General features: G+C 40.7%; 2 protein-coding genes across 2 annotated transcripts; both read left to right on the top strand.

The window, feature by feature from the left end:
* Window positions 1–2,777: 2,777 nt before the first annotated feature.
* Window positions 2,778–4,772, top strand: LOC126204027 (cytochrome P450 6j1-like). Its single transcript, XM_049938454.1, has 3 exons — window positions 2,778–3,166; window positions 4,418–4,547; window positions 4,755–4,772. The coding sequence occupies exons 1-3, from the start codon at window positions 2,778–2,780 to the stop codon at window positions 4,770–4,772; spliced, it is 537 nt and encodes a 178-aa protein (XP_049794411.1).
* LOC126203326 (cytochrome P450 6j1-like) lies at window positions 4,759–14,020 on the top strand. Its single transcript, XM_049937592.1, has 5 exons — window positions 4,759–5,014; window positions 6,668–6,770; window positions 8,564–8,785; window positions 10,150–10,401; window positions 13,738–14,020. Exons 1-5 carry the CDS (start codon window positions 4,781–4,783, stop codon window positions 13,908–13,910), a joined length of 984 nt encoding a protein of 327 aa, XP_049793549.1. The 5' UTR covers window positions 4,759–4,780; the 3' UTR covers window positions 13,911–14,020.
* The last annotated feature ends 1,964 nt before the right edge of the window (window positions 14,021–15,984 follow it).

The raw sequence follows: 15,984 nt of genomic DNA, 5'->3' as shown, positions 1-15,984 counted from the left end.
TTATTTTTTCTTTAATTAATTCAGTATAAATGATACTTAAAATTTCTTGTGTTATTGAAGAAGAACCGTGCCAGATGCGTACGTTGAGTTATACTTCCACACGCAGAACAGTTACACTTGTGCTTTGGTTTCGTAGGTTTTATAGTTGCTGGGGACTTAATTAATTAATTGTGTTGATGAAAATTTCCATTTCATTCTTTGTTGTCGCCACGTGCATGGGGGCTTAATTATATTGAAATGCAAATAATTTTAATTTTTGATTTAGCAGCTGTCTGTTCGGTTACAAGGTCTCGTACCGGTTGGCCCTGACTAGTATTATTACGCAATCTGACTGCTAGAACAACAACAAGGAATGAAATGGAAATTTTCATCAACACAATTAATTAATTAAGTCCCCAGCAACTATAAAACCTACGAAACCAAAGCACAAGTGTAACTGTTCTGCGTGTGGAAGTATAACTCAACGTACGCATCTGGCACGGTTCTTCTTCAATAACACAAGAAATTTTAAATATCATTTATACTGAATTAATTAAAGAAAAAATAAAAATACCATAATTACTCAAGAAAACAAGAATTACCCTCTAATACAAGAACACAAGCCAGATGCTTTGTTGACTGAACCTGTAATGACGCATTATTTAAAACATGGAAATAATGAAAAATAAATCAAGTTTCGTTACCTTCATATATTGACCAAAATCAGTCTAATCATTACAATATATCTCCACACCGACTCGCTATTACCACATCTCAACAAGAACTTTTCAGTATCACATCTCAGCAAGCACTCTCTACTAGCACATCTGAACACGAACTGACTACTACGAGTCCTCGACAAGCACTGCCTACCACGAGTTCTCAATAATCACTGCCAGTGGAGGCGGTGGAACAATGCTCTCTAGCGATCTCTGGCGCTGTGGCTCAGTGTAGCCACCTTTCAGTTGTTGTTGCAATTTTCTGTCTGATCAGTATACAGTATTTGCAAGAACCAATAGGAAACATTAGCAATGAAACACCGGTAACAATGTGCTCATATTACGAAGAGTGCCAGAGATGGAGGCACTCTTTTGCCCTTACTATTCAATCCGTACACTATTCAATCTACACATCGAGGAACGCGCGATGTAAATAAAAGGATGTTCCCAGAGTAGGATTTAAATAGATTTAAAATTCAGGGTTAAATCATATCAATAACAAGATCTTCTGATGACATTGCTGTCCTCTGTGGAAATCTGAAAAATGAACTCAGAGGAGTCCTGTTTCTGTTCCTTATGTTTATATTCGCGCTAATCCTTCAACGCAAACACACATTCTGTACTTAAAGCAGGCTACTAAAAGATATGGTAAACATTTTCGTGAAGGGATTGTAAGTAGGTCAAACAGCATTTCCTACTGTGTAGGCATTCTTTCGGTGAAATTCTGGCACAGTGGCTGCCGTAAGGGCTTTGCTGGGGTCGTGACCTTCACATCTGCGCCGTGCTACAGATTATCAGACACGCTTCGTCACTGTGGCAGTGCTATGCAGCGTTGTTGAGGAGTGAGGGGTATCAGCTGCTGCGAAACGGTACATGAAGGCCAGTGATCTGTGGCAACTCGGCACAGTGAGGATCCCTCACCAGAGCTGTTCCAGTTGGCAAGTCTCCTAAGTACTAACTCTGTCTTTCATTACTCTGTCATTACAGTTTTACATTTTTATTTTTCCTGTCTTGCAAGTGTCCCATCGTCAAACTAAGCAAATGGGCTGCTTCTTATACCACATGTAATGTTATACCACATGTAATGTTCTTTATTAAATGCACCGTAAATCAATCTGACGTACAAATAGCGTTTAGGAAGTCAGTTTGCGATTTTATCTCTATAGTTCAAAAATTTTAGCCAATATGCCTCAGAATCTTCAGCGTCGGTTTTCAAATTTTTCTTTTCCTGCTTGTTAGTTGCCCTTATGCACAACTTCTGATATAATCTTCAACAAACCCGTGATCTGCAGGACATCTTTTTTATGACATATTCTCTCTTCATACGCCGACGTCTTTCCCTCTCGTAAGTCATGTGACTGGCTCCTGTTCTGACGTATTAGCGATGTGGTCAAAGGACACTACAGAATCATCTACCGTTTATGGAGAAGGCTAACCAAATGCTGCGTTTTATTGGCTGGAAAATGCGAAGACGCAGCGCACTCCAGTGCTTACACTGCACGTGTCTGTTCTATTCCAAAGTAGTGCTGCGTGGTATAGGTTCCTCACAAGACACGAATGATGGAAGACTATGAAAATGTCAGAGGAAGGGTAGCTTGTTTAGAAGTGGCGTGAAGTTGAGGAGTGTTATGGATATGCGAGCCGGGATAACAATCTTTAAAACAAAGGCGGTTCCCTTTGCGGCTACATGTTTTCAAAAATTACACTGCCGAGTTTCCCCTAAGAATATGAAAAAATTAGTTTACTTTCGCCTTCATAGGGAGAAATAACCATACTAATTAAATACGAGAAATCAGATGTCACACACAAATATTTAAGTGTTCATTTTTTTAGTGGGCTGTTAGAGAGTGCAATGGTTGTGAAATGTTCTGTAACTGGTCCTATGAACAGTCTTCTAAACACCTAAGCGTGAATTGTAGGGTAGTCATGTATATGTAGATACTTTCAATATCTTGATTTATACCAAAATGATGTGATGATTTCTAACACTAATCTACAGTTTTCTCAGATCTACAACACAGTTTAATGCTAATTTTATATGATTGCTGGCAGGTGCTGAAATCACAAAACATCCACTCCATGACGCTGGTGACGGGCAGTTGGCTTTTGGATGCTACATTGCTGTTGGTACCTCTGCTTTACTGTTACGCGACGCGGAACTTCAACTACTGGAAGAAGCTGGGAATCCCCTACATGGAGCCCACACCTTACGTTGGCAACATGGGTAGCGTTGTGATCGGCCAGAAGCACATGGGGGAACCAGACTTCGAATGCTACCGCAGGGCCGGAAACGCTCCGTTCATGGGCATGTTCGCCTTCGACAAGCCCATCCTCTTGGTGAAGGACCCCGCTCTCATAGGACGCATCACGAGCACGGACTTTTCCACATTCTACGCAACCAATGCTAAGATCGACCCAGCGACTGACCCGGTCATTGCCACGTCTCTTTTTGGCCAACATGGCGCAGGGTGAGTATCTTAGAGAACAGGCACACAGTACGAACTGTGTGCAAAGATGAAAATTTTCAAAACTTGTACTATTTTCAGAGTAAAAGATGTCCACGCCCCTCTACTTTGTTCCCTCCTTTTCTTCTCTCTCTGTTTTTGCCGGCTAAGTTAAAAAAAATGGTTCAAATGGCTCTGAGCACTATGAGATTTAACAGCTGTGGTCATCAGTCCCCTAGAACTTAGAACTACTTGAACCTAACTAACATAAGGACATCACACACATCCATGCCCGAGGCAGGATTCGAACCTGCGACCGCAGCAGTCGGGTGGTTCCGGACTGAGCGCCTAGAACCGCTAGACCACCGCGGCCGGCCGCCGGGTAAGTACCGAAGAATAATTCCAATTCCTTCACATTTTTTCTTTCCGCTGTTTTTCCATCATGACTATTTTTTCTGTCTTCAGAGTACCTCTCACTTGTTCTCTTACTGCATCTAAGTTGTAATCCCTATAAATCTAACACAATCCTACCCAACTTCCTTCTGCTGTTTCTTCGCTTTTATTTTGCATTTTGCCATAGCTTGCAGGATTCAACTTGTTAATATTTTCCGAGAGATAAATAAAGATCTTTTTGTGAGAGTACTGTTATTCATTCTACATGAAACTCCGAAAAATACTAATTTTCTTTTCCTTATTGTTTCCAGTAATTTTTTTAAATAATTCTTCTTATTTTTCAAATCTCGTTTCTCCTTCCTTACGATTTTCTCTCTAACATTTTTAGCGTATCTAATATGTATAGCTCACGTGCACACAGTCATTCTAGTTTCACTAAAGTCCTGTCATTTAGTTTTATTACATTTTTGATATAGTCGCTTTTTACTATAAATACTTTTTTGTTCGACCATTCATATTAAGACATTTATTGCCCAAAGAAAGAAAATATAATGCTAAAATGTTTCATCATTTGTGTCGAATTTTGATCTGTGGTAAATGTGGGACAACAGCAGGCATCTATAAAGTATTGCCGTATTTATGTGTATCAGTGGGTAATGTGTCATCAGCTATACCTGTTCAACACAAGTCCCAAGACATTTGTGGAAGCTTATGTTTAAGTCACAGTTAGACAGAATTTTAATAACAAGCCAGAACGCCTATTTGTTGGACCAACAGTAACGGAAAAGTTATTTAGGTTTATAAGACGAGATTAAATATTTTAACTGAGGTACGCTAAGCCACCACATGAGAAAAAAACAAGATTTTGTTGTTTTGTTTCAGGTGGAGGAAACTACGTACTGTGCTATCCCCAGCATTCACTTCTGGCAAAATGAAGCTCATGTTGCACCTAGTGAACGAAACTGGACAGATACTTGCCTATCACCGCGATTCCGCAGCCTCAAAAGGTATGGTCTCCTTGTGTTCAGAAAAAAAAATAAATTATACGTATTTTTAAATGAAAGAGATAAATATTTGTTGCTAATGGACACTTCACTCCTTCACTGTAATATAACTTTACTTACAACCTTTCCCATAAATTTATCGTTTTCTTCTCAGTTTTAATGTTAAAAGGCAATAAGCATAGATTTGTAAACTACATGATGTGTTTGTGCTTTAGGCACAGCAGTGGAACTGAAGGACGTCATGGGCCGTTATACGACGGACGCGGTTTACTCCATCTTCTTGGGGGTCGACGCTAATTCTCTCGAGAACCCAAAGTCTCCACTGCAAGAGCACGTGTGGGGAATCTTGAGAGATACCGTCGTTGGAAGGATCGTCACCACGCTGGCGTTCTTCGCTCCACAGATCCTGTCCACACTCCGCATCCGACTTGGCAGCAAGAAAGTAGAGGACTTCTTTGTACAAAACACAGTTAAGGTATGCACTAACCATTCAGATTCATTTAAATACTAACCATACAAAAGGACAGCAGCATTTATTTGTCGTTCTTATTAAGGGTGCTGTCTACAGTAACTCGAATTTCATCGGAATCGATGTGTTGTACCCTGAATATATTTTTTACGTAAGAGTTAGTGTATGAGGGTAAAAATGTTGATTTCTCGTATTTCGTTGCAATACAAATAATACTATGAAAACTAAACTCGAAATAGAAGAAGAAAGTGGTAAGGAAAAATTTAAATAAAGGCAGCCCAACTTTTTTGGTGTAAACAACCACAATCAGTAATGCACTGAAAGAAAATGAGAAATAAAGGCTAAGCTACAATTACGAGTGCAAGAGGTCAAGTGTTTTGATGTCGGAAGTGGAGAAATAAGTTGGTCATCATATGTGGTGACACAGGGTATTCCATAGTCGACTGTCTATTCAACGCACAGGGATTAGACTTCATCTACAAAAACATTAATCGGAGAGGGAGGAGTGCGCACTATATGTAGTTCAGTAAAATGGGATCAAATGACTCAGCGCTAAAGTTGTCATTTACTTAGGTAATATATGAGGGGAAATATTATAAACGTAGAGATTCTTATACCAGCCCCTGGTTTTTATGTAGCAAAGATAATGTTCAGGTCAGGCACTTGTTTGTAATTAAATGTCGAAATTTTTGTGTTCATAAGGATATTGAATTCAGCTTCAAAATGAGGTCATAACGTGGCGTATATGTCAGTGGACATAGTATTATTTGAGGATCATATAAAGTTAGTTCTAGGTCTGTTGTGTCTCTGAGAGTTTGACGGTTATTGATCCTCTGATTTGAAAGTACTGTGCTTGAATCTACTATCTGGCAACTTTTGTGGTGTGTATATGTAATGAGTAAGGAGACATAAAGGCTTCATATACCTTTTCTAGGCGTTGCCTTACGACTTGTCTAAAAGCCAATGTCTAGATGCATTATTAAGTATACGAGTGATCAGACGACTTGATTAATCGTTTTCTAGACCATGGGAAGTTAAGAGATGCCTTAAGAAAACCGTAGATGGAAAAATAGAGTGTCCAGGAAGAAGTATCTCTTAATTCCATGTCAGATTCTTACTCTGCACAAAAGTTCTGCAAATTATACGAATGGTGAGTAAGAGTCACAAGATGAGAGCAAAAGGAAAATTCTGAAGACAAATTTCGGTAGTGTGCATCCGCGAAGATCCTTCGGAAACTAAATTGCATCTTATACTACAAAGGTAGTTATAGAGAAAATGAGTGATATGAAAGCAAACTACACGAAATATTTCGCGCCCTTCCGCTAACTAATAGTTAATTTAAATAAAATTCGTTACCACAACTTGATTTCTTAAGTAAGACGTGTTTTTTTTATCTGTTCACGAACTTGAACGTTGTAACAGATTTAATGATAGCAATTAATTTTGTGCGTTCCCAAGTTTAGTGACACACTTATTAACAGTACCGTGAAGGAGGCATATCTAGGCTCACATCTACATCACGGTGATATCCACTGTAAAATAAATGAATTTATCTTGGTTTAATACTTCACTCAGAAATAAAATATTCATTTTATGTTGTTTATTTTTTCCTAAGGTATAATGAAACTAGTTCTTTTAACACGCATCTTTTGTCCACAGCTGATAGAACACCGGAAGGAAACTGGCATTGTTCGGAACGACGTAATTGACATGCTCACGAAAATTAAGGAAGAACAGGCAGACGGCGATAAGGAACAACTCAGTGAGTAGAATACCTGTTTCCTCAAATTTGAAGATTGCCGTTTGATTTTTTCGAGGTGATAATTATGACTAGAGCTGTTTACGCCCCAAATCGATGACATAAATTAAAATATTAAATACGGAAGAAAGCCAACTGAGTTGAATTTTCTAAAGACATACGGTGATGATGAATTTTGGTTTGTGGGGCACTCAAATGCGTGATCATCAGCACCAGAACAAATTCCCAACATTCACGCAGTCCATCTCTTGACGTAGTCCAATCTAGCGACTGTCACGAAAGATGATGATGGTGTGATGATGATGATGATGATGATGATGATGATGATGAAACGATGAGGACCAGACAACCACCCAGTACCCCGGGTAGGGGATATTCACAACCCGGCAGGGAATCGAACCCGGGACCCACAGAAAAGACAAACTTTGAAGACACGTTTACATGATTACGTTTCTGTCTTCCTTAGATCTACCGCGATGTTTAATTAGGCCATAAAAGGAATAAGATTTTGTCGTTTTAAAACGAAAATATTATTAAGATTAGTTGGAAATTTTACGGAGTTCAATGCTTAACAGTGATTGTCCAGTGTAACTTGGCGAGGGCCTTTTCTTATGGTTCCGCAACGACACGTAACATCATCATCGATGGCCTATAGTGTCTAACGGCAGATGCAAGTATCTTCACGTCGTGGAAATTCACCAGGCGACATCGTGGAACTTGATGCCATCCTTGACCGGTTTCTTTCCATCTGCTGCAGTCTTCCGGAAGCTCTTCTCACTTGTCGCAGTTCATACTAAATGCGTTCATATCGCGCTTGACGCAATATTTAAAGCACAGTGCGGGTCATCCGCGGGGTCCCTTGTCTAGTGCTGCCTCTCTGAGTAGTGTGCGTCGGAGAAGTCGGCGGTGTTCGGTGCGATGTATGTGTCTTGGCCAAAGAAGGCGACTTTGCATAACAGTGGCGGTAGTACTCAGTAGCTTCTCAGAACATTTGTCACATGGTCCCTCTATCTTGTGCCTGGAATGTTTCCTAAACACCGTAGATGAAAGGAGTTAGACTTCTTGTTTAGCATGCGATGTCCAAATCTCTGCAGCATCCAAGATGGTGCTCAGCAAGCTTCCTTGATAGAAGAGTATTTTTGTTGTAGCCGTAAGGTCTTTATTGTTTCATACCCTTGTGAGTAGCTTGCCAAGTGTTCGCCGCTTTGTCAGTACTTGCTTTTATTTCGTCGTCCAGAAAAACTTCTTCTCAAAGTAGTATGCCGAGGTAGGAATATGTCACCTGGACTCCGCAAGGTGGCATCTAATCTCGTGGTAGGCATGTCCGTTTATGGTTGAGCCATAATCACACTCAGAGACGCAGACAAGAGTTTGGAGGTAACAGCGTGTTTATCCGTATGCTTCTCAACCTCGTAGTGAGTGTGTACTACAAATGCTGCTTCTTCAGTGGATAATAGGTTGCTTACAAGTAATAGTACATGGATCTGAATATCGAGGTGTTAATTTCTCCGTCATCACAGGCATATTAATTAATGTCCAGATTTGTTTCGCTGAAAGTAACTTCGACAAGTAACGAAAAAAATATACCAATCAAAGTAGGTCTCTGTACGCAGCACCACGAACTTCTCTTTGCATAACAAAACTATGTGATGTCCTTCCTCGATTCTGGTAAACAATATTTTCCTTGAATTCATTCCCAGTAAACAGTCATTGATCTCATTTAAAAAAAAAATTATTTATAAGTTACTCCAGTGAAGAGTTTATATCCTAGACTGTGACGGCGTGTATTTCTACAGAGCTGACGAACGAGCTCATCGCAGGCCAGCTGATGTCATTCTTGGCTGCTGGCTTCGACAACTCGTCTTCGACGCTGGCCTTCGCCCTGTTCGAGCTGGCGTGGAACCAGAGTCTGCAGGAGGAGGTGCGCCAGCACGTGCGCCACATGCTGGGAAAACACGGCGGCGACATCACGTACGAGGCTGTCAGCGAGATGTCTGACCTCACCAACGTCGTTAGTGGTGAGTGCTACCTAGCAACGCATACCCTGAAGTCATCCTCTTGAAACACGTTTCCACTAATTTATCGGCATGCCCCAAAAATGTTTCACAACACTAAAAATGTCTTTGGTGTACCCACACCACGGCTGTTCGATATCAAAAGCCACAATGATTAAGTTATCTAGGGACCTGTTGTGTGCTTTTCCATTTGACTGTAAAATCTTCATCACCCATGTGGAGAAACCTTACAACACGACTATAGCTCATTATTATTCATTACTATTGTTTTTGATAACATGCTTCATTAAATTACACAAAGTAAAACTTCATGTGTTTGTTTACTTAAGTACGAGCTGTGTCGTAGACACAAAGAAGATAGATGGGAAATAACTGCCAACCACTTGCAGCATATGATTTTATTACACCTTGACCGTGGTTTCGAGAGTTTTGTTCATCGGTTTTATAAGCAAATATTTCGACATTTTGTATGGTAGAGCCGTATTATGACTGCAGAATAAAAACTGCAGGAAATATTTACAAATAATTTTAGTGAAACTTAGTTACGTAGAATCATATATTATCTATGGCCGATGTGGGAGTCGTTTACTCTATCTAGTAAATGTATGTCATCCACTTAATCACCTTATAAAATAGTTACTTAAAAGTAGTAGCTGTCTAATATAAGGTTTTGTGTTGTAAGTTTTTAAAATACCACACATTTGAGAGTGGATCCAACGATGTGCTGTTTCCCGTCTGAAAGATTAGTGTATATATGAGATTTAGAATAAAACGTCGCATCGGATCCTGCACACCGTAAGAATGCCATGTGCATAGCTGTTGACATATGCTGATGGCCTATGAGTAGAGGCACTAGAATTAGGTGACGTCTGGTAGGTGGCGCATCTGCGAGTCCTGTATGCGTGTAGCTGCAATGAGCGGCGTGTGTGATTTCACAAGTACATATCCATTACTAGAATTAAATTGTTAACATAAAAATGAAAACATCTGAAAAGGGGGCGGGATAAAAATTGTGCCATGATGTCGTATGCTTTGTCAGTGTAAACTGATCAGCCACTACATTATGACCACCCACCTAATAACAGGTGTCTCCACCTTGGGCACGGACAACAGCAGCGACGCGTCGTGGCAAGGAAGAAGTAAGGGCTCGGTAGGTCGCTGGAGACAGAGATACTGGAACTCGCCACTGTGTCCCTCCAACGGAAGAACTGCAAATGTTAGAAGACTAGTGCAAAAAGGGAAAAAGAGAAAAGGGGGGGGGGGGGGCAGAAAGTCGAATAGATCGTCACTTGTTAAGCATCATGCACTAAGTTCGAATGGCAGACGTCGGTCCCCTCGGTAATAACACGACCTTTTCTTCTTTTCAGAGACGCAGCGGAAGTACCCCACAGTGAATTTCCTGAACCGCGAGGCGTCTCGCGACTACAGGATAGAAGGGACGGACATCGTGCTGCCCAAGGGCACCGCGGTCTTCGTGTCGGTGGCCGGTCTCCACTCCGACCCAAAGTACTGGAGGGAGCCGCTCAGGTTCTGGCCGGACCGCTTCAGAGAGGAGAACTCCAGGGACCGACCGAGCCACACGTTCATGCCGTTCGGCGAGGGCCCCGGGACGTGCCTCGGTGAGCACCCAGACACTGGTGTTTCCGCTTCCGGCAGCGCCTTTGTAGAACGAAACGCAAGTGTGTTGTCGTGTATACGGTACACAATCATAAAGCATTTTATACAGGGGACCTCAAGTCCTCCCCGTAAAGCTTTGGGGTCTTACTTGATCACTGTTCCTACCCAGTAGCAGAATCTTTTCAACATGTGAATTACGAAGCGTAAAAGGAAAAGGAGAAAAAATATTTATACATGTAGCGCAAGCTGTTCTGTGCATTAAGGCATTAAGCCAATCGAACAAAGTCACCCCTCAAGAAAAGGTGAACTTATATTTACATAACATCAAATATTATAGTATATATTTCTATTAAACTAATAATAAAGTATCAGAACTTTATAAAAACGCGAATGTTAGGAATAAAAATTTGTTAGTGCCACGATGCGAACCACAGTCCCAAAGAGTATCAATACATGACAGTGACGCTACCCATTACGCTACACCAACACCACGTCATTTCTCGCTAATCATATTGTATTACCCATAGCTGGAAATCTAATTGACATTTAATTATAATAATTGGTATCAAGAACAATTTGTTTAGGGTGGATATTCAGTGTGTCGCTGTCTTCAAATAGCCTACTCTCATAATACGCAAGTTACAATAATTCTTTTCCCGTGAATATGATGTTTCTCATTATTTTATTGGATCCAATCACACAGTTAACAAAAGGTTTAGCAGTGATTCTCAATTTGCTGGTGCTCAGAAACGGCATGTATACATATAGGCTTGAAATGAATGCCTAAATGGCGCCTCACAACCCTGTACTGAAGGGAGACGGCGTGCTTGTGACGTAGGTGGCGTTGTGCCGTCTCATTGGTCAACGCTGAGACGCACGCTCAGAATATCTATACGGTCCGCCCCCGGTAGCTGAGTGGTCAGCGCGACAGACTGTCAGTCCAAAGGGCCCGGGTTCGATTCCCAGCTGTGTCGGAGATTTTCTCCGCTCAGGGACTGGGTGTTGTGTTGTCCTAATCATCATCATTTCATCCCCATCGACGCGCAAGTCGCCGAAGTGGCGTCAAATTGAAAGACTTGCACCAGGCGAACGGTCTACCCGACGGGAGGCCCTCGTCACACGACATCTCTCATTGCTCTATACGCTCGGAAAGACTCCCGAGCGTGCTATACCACGCTATGACGTCAGAAACTCGGCACGCTCCACGGTCAACGTTCGGACGCACGGTCCGTGTGCCGACGGCTTTAGGTTTCGTAAACCTCTGCGTGATAGGGAAAGCCTCTTGTGTAGCGCCTGTCGCTGGAGTTTCTTCAGCATCCCAGAAGCACCCTCTCCATCACTGGACGATTTGCAGGAGGAAGTGTGCCACCCTTCATTTGATCTTCTCTTTTGGAACCACAAACTAATAAGTGCCCCAGACCAATACCGCTATGAATAAATTGTGACTGTTCCAGTTTACGTAGGGCATTTGATTTTCCAACCAATAATTCCGTGTGGCCATTCCCTATGTTTGAAATGTTTACCTGTAGGTATTTTACGATTATTGCGGTTTTGCATTCATATTTCCTGAATACTATGATCGAACAGTTGTGGTTCTCTTTGGCTATTTATGAATAATTCGTAAAATTTTTAAATGTAGGGACAAGCGACTGCCCCTGTCCTCATCATCGACGCTCACCAAGTCTTCTTGCAATTTTATACAGACTTACGCCAGACGTCCTAAAATAACTTCCATAATACAATCTGAGGTTCCCGAACATGTGCGTCTTATACTGTATTACCTTCATTGACAAGTAGCTTTAGTGAAAGAAAAATTGGTATGACCACATGATACCAAGTTCTACATCTACATCATACTTCGAAAGTCATCTAATGATGTGTGACGCAGTGTACTTCTGGTACCACTAACTGATTTCCTCCCCCCCTGCGCCGCCCCCAACCAACTCCTATCCTGTTGCGCTCTTGGATCATGTATTGCAAGAATGACTGTCGGTAAGCTTTTGTATTCGTTCTAATTTCTCGAACATTCTGGTCCAGGTCATTACGTGACATCTATGTGGGAGGGGGAAATATATTGTCCTACTCTTCTCGGAAAATGCTCGAATTTGAAGAGCAAACCTATGAATCTCAGTCTAGCACCTACTCTTCCTGCTAGGGTCATTCCACTTAAGGTCGCTTTAGATAGCTACCTACTGATATTTTATGGTAGTTACTGTTTCCAGCAGTTTCTCATCAATAGTGTGGTTGTACAGTAGTGGCTATGTTTTCCTGTGTATACACAATACGTCACATTTACTTATGTTCAGGATAAGCTATCATTCATCAGTCCCCTGTAGCTCATTCTGTAAATCGATACTCTCTTCTGACTTTGCTCCTTTCTTGTAGATAAGCACACACTATTAAAAAAAGCACCAGACACTTTCTAGATCATTTATATTCATCATTTATATTCATTTTAAACAATAATGGCCCTACCACACTTCCTTGCGGTAATCCGGAACTGACCTTTACATCGGTAGATTTTGCTTCGTGAAGAGCGACGTGTTGTGTTTTGAATCCAGCTGTATAATGGTCCTTGTCAGTAAAGTCAGGACGTATTAAATTAAAAACTTATTTCTCTAAAAAATGAAGATAACCTAATTCCCAGTTACATTTCACGTCCTGTGAGTCAGTGCTATTCAAACACTATTAACGCACAAAGAACTGAGTTATTAAAAAAACTACTTGTAAGACAGTGAGGAGAAACGACGAATGAATACTCTATTAGTGTCACGGGCTATAAGTTGTCTGTGGATGTTTCAAGAGGTGTAGTGCCCTACAAAGGTAGCCCAATGATGGCTCCTGGCTCCAGTAGCTGGATTCGAGCCCTGGCAGTTGTAAACACGAGGTGTCGAGCACTAAGGAATAAAGGAGTGATGAGTCACTCGAGTAGGAAATTGTCATTGTGAATTTAGATGCTACAAAGTAAATCCCATGACAGTAATAGGTTCGGTATGGGTACAAAACAATGGGATGTACATCTCTCGTAGTCTGATTCTCTACTACTCCTTTTCTTCCCACTGGGTTGTAGTGATGCTTAATAAATCGCCGTGGCTATCCGTCCGTTTGTCTGGGACGCTATACCTATCGACCAGATCTATTTCATTCGAGTCCTGTGCGTATGTATTTTAATTGACTAAGTGTTATTTAATAGGCTCATATCCAGAGATTAATGAAATTTCAGTTGTTATGACTAAGCAACACATTATAATAGCGTTAGTTCGTACGGTCTTATCATTGTATATGTCACATAATGTTTTCTCTTTATTATGAATAAACCTGTTGTTTTGCATTTCCAGGTATGAGACTCGCGTACATGCAAGTGAAAGTGGCTCTCGTGCACATTCTCAACAGCTTCGAAGTGCACCCTGTGCCTTCCACACCTACCAGTTTGAGTTATAATCCATCCAGGTTTGTCGGAACTCCAGCTGTAAATGTGTCCCTACTCTTCAAGAAACCCACCTCTTTGTAACGGATAGCTGCCTGCAGGATTCAGGCTGCGACGTCATTGGCCTGGAATCTCAATGCTTTTATCATATAGGCAGAGCGATCACAGTATTTCTATGTTGAACCAAACAGTATAACTGATTCAAGTATTTATTTGTGTGTATAATTCGGATACTTCTCCTTATCAAAGTATTGTATTGTTATCAGTTATGTATATTTCTACGACGTTTTGTAATAAAAGCTTCTGTTAAATTCCTATTACACGCTCTATTTCCATCCTCAGTTGTACCATATGTAAGTGAATAGCCTTTATTTGTATGGGTGTTATCGTAAATTCGAACCTGGGAATGTGAACTGACAGCCTAAATGTGCTACTGAGATCAAAGCAACATCACTTACATGAAATTGAAATGAATCCTGTAGATGTTTGAAAACCTATCTCATTCATAAGAAAATAAACAAGCAAACCAATAATTTCACCTTCGGTTGATTTCGTCAGTGCGAACTGTTTGAAGAAAAAACCTAACTGTATAAAAAATTGTAATGTCGACCTGCATAAAAATGAAACCTGAAACACACGAACGTTTCTGCAGTGACATATGATACTGGTAAAATAATGAAACTGACAGAGCCAAATTTGCGGAAAAGAAACGGAACATCAACCCTTTTGAACCTCACCTGCGAAATGAAAAACTGGCAGAAAGAACAACACAGGAAGACGCCACAAGAGCTAAAAAACTACTGCTAAAAACTAACCGCAGTTGGTCCAGAGAAATTGGGATCATCATCTTGATGTCAATGAGACACCTGAATCAAGCATTAAGTACTGAAATTTTAGTTAGGAAGGAACTTATATAAAAAAAGGAAAAAGCAATTACAGACTGTAATATGAAAATTCATTTGATCTGGAACTTCCGTGGTACAGTAAATTAACTCAGAAGATCAATGAGTGGAATAATCATCAGAAACTCGCCTGTGACGAGGGTGCAGTGGGCCAACAATACAAGTCTACACAAACGAAAATAAACTTTCTACCTCATCAAATAATACCTTCTTCAAAATCTCTTTTATGTCCCTGTGCTATCTGACTACTGTTCTGAGTCCTTATTCGTCCTCGTACTAAATGTGGAACTTACATAATTCCAAAAGTGCATCCATGTATTACACTGTACACTCAACGATCCATCCAGCTGCACACCGCAGCAATCCACTACTGACTCTCATTGATTCTACGGCTCCACACTGCTGCCATCGCAGACGCAGATACTGTTGCGTAACAACTGTTTCTCTGAGCACAATTAATCAAATATGTCATTTTCCTTTACAAATATTAACGCATACAATAATATCATAAAAACAGCTATTTACACACGTTTTGTTGATTTTCGTCTTTCATCCTATTCGCACGTCGTTGCACTATATTAATTATAGTTGCACTGGAACGGAAGTGAAATAATCTAACGTGTCATTTTCACATATACGTCACACTGAAATATTTCCGCTTTTGTGCTGCTATATGACGCCGAGCGGTTCTAGGCGCTTCAGTCTGGAACCGCGCGACCGCTACGGTCACAGGTTTGAATCCTGCCTCAGGCATGGATGTTTGTGATATCCGTAGGTTAGTTAGATTTAATTAGTTCTAAGTTCTAGGGGACTGATGATTGCTCAGAGCCCTTTTTTGTGCTATATGACAAAGTGCTTGCAGTCTTCGTAATCATTAGTGTATCGTTTACCACAAAGTATAAATATATAACGATTGAGAATTCAGGTGTGAAAATAGATTTTTCTTTTGTCGCCAAATAGCAACCTCTAAAGTTATCTCACTGTGTGGTACTTACCTTCGTAAAATAATTGTTGAGTGTTTCGTAATTCGAATAGCAACAGCGACAGCAAAAACTTCATCTTTGTTCTATAATAAAATTTATAAAAATAAGTTACACTCGCTGTATATTAATGTGGAATATACAAGTAAAATACTCGATCATGGATTGAACCTGGTATCCAAGAAGGTCACTTACGTCTTAAGTTTACAGCCGTTGCTAAGTATGCAGAGAACACGAACACAACGTGGTCGTGATTTCCCTGCATCTCTCTACATT

This window comes from Schistocerca nitens, chromosome 9, assembly GCF_023898315.1.
Source record: "Schistocerca nitens isolate TAMUIC-IGC-003100 chromosome 9, iqSchNite1.1, whole genome shotgun sequence".
Classification (NCBI taxonomy): Eukaryota; Metazoa; Arthropoda; class Insecta; order Orthoptera; family Acrididae; genus Schistocerca; species Schistocerca nitens.
Note: the sequence above shows the minus strand (reverse complement) of the source record. Positions and strands in the feature narration are given on the sequence as shown.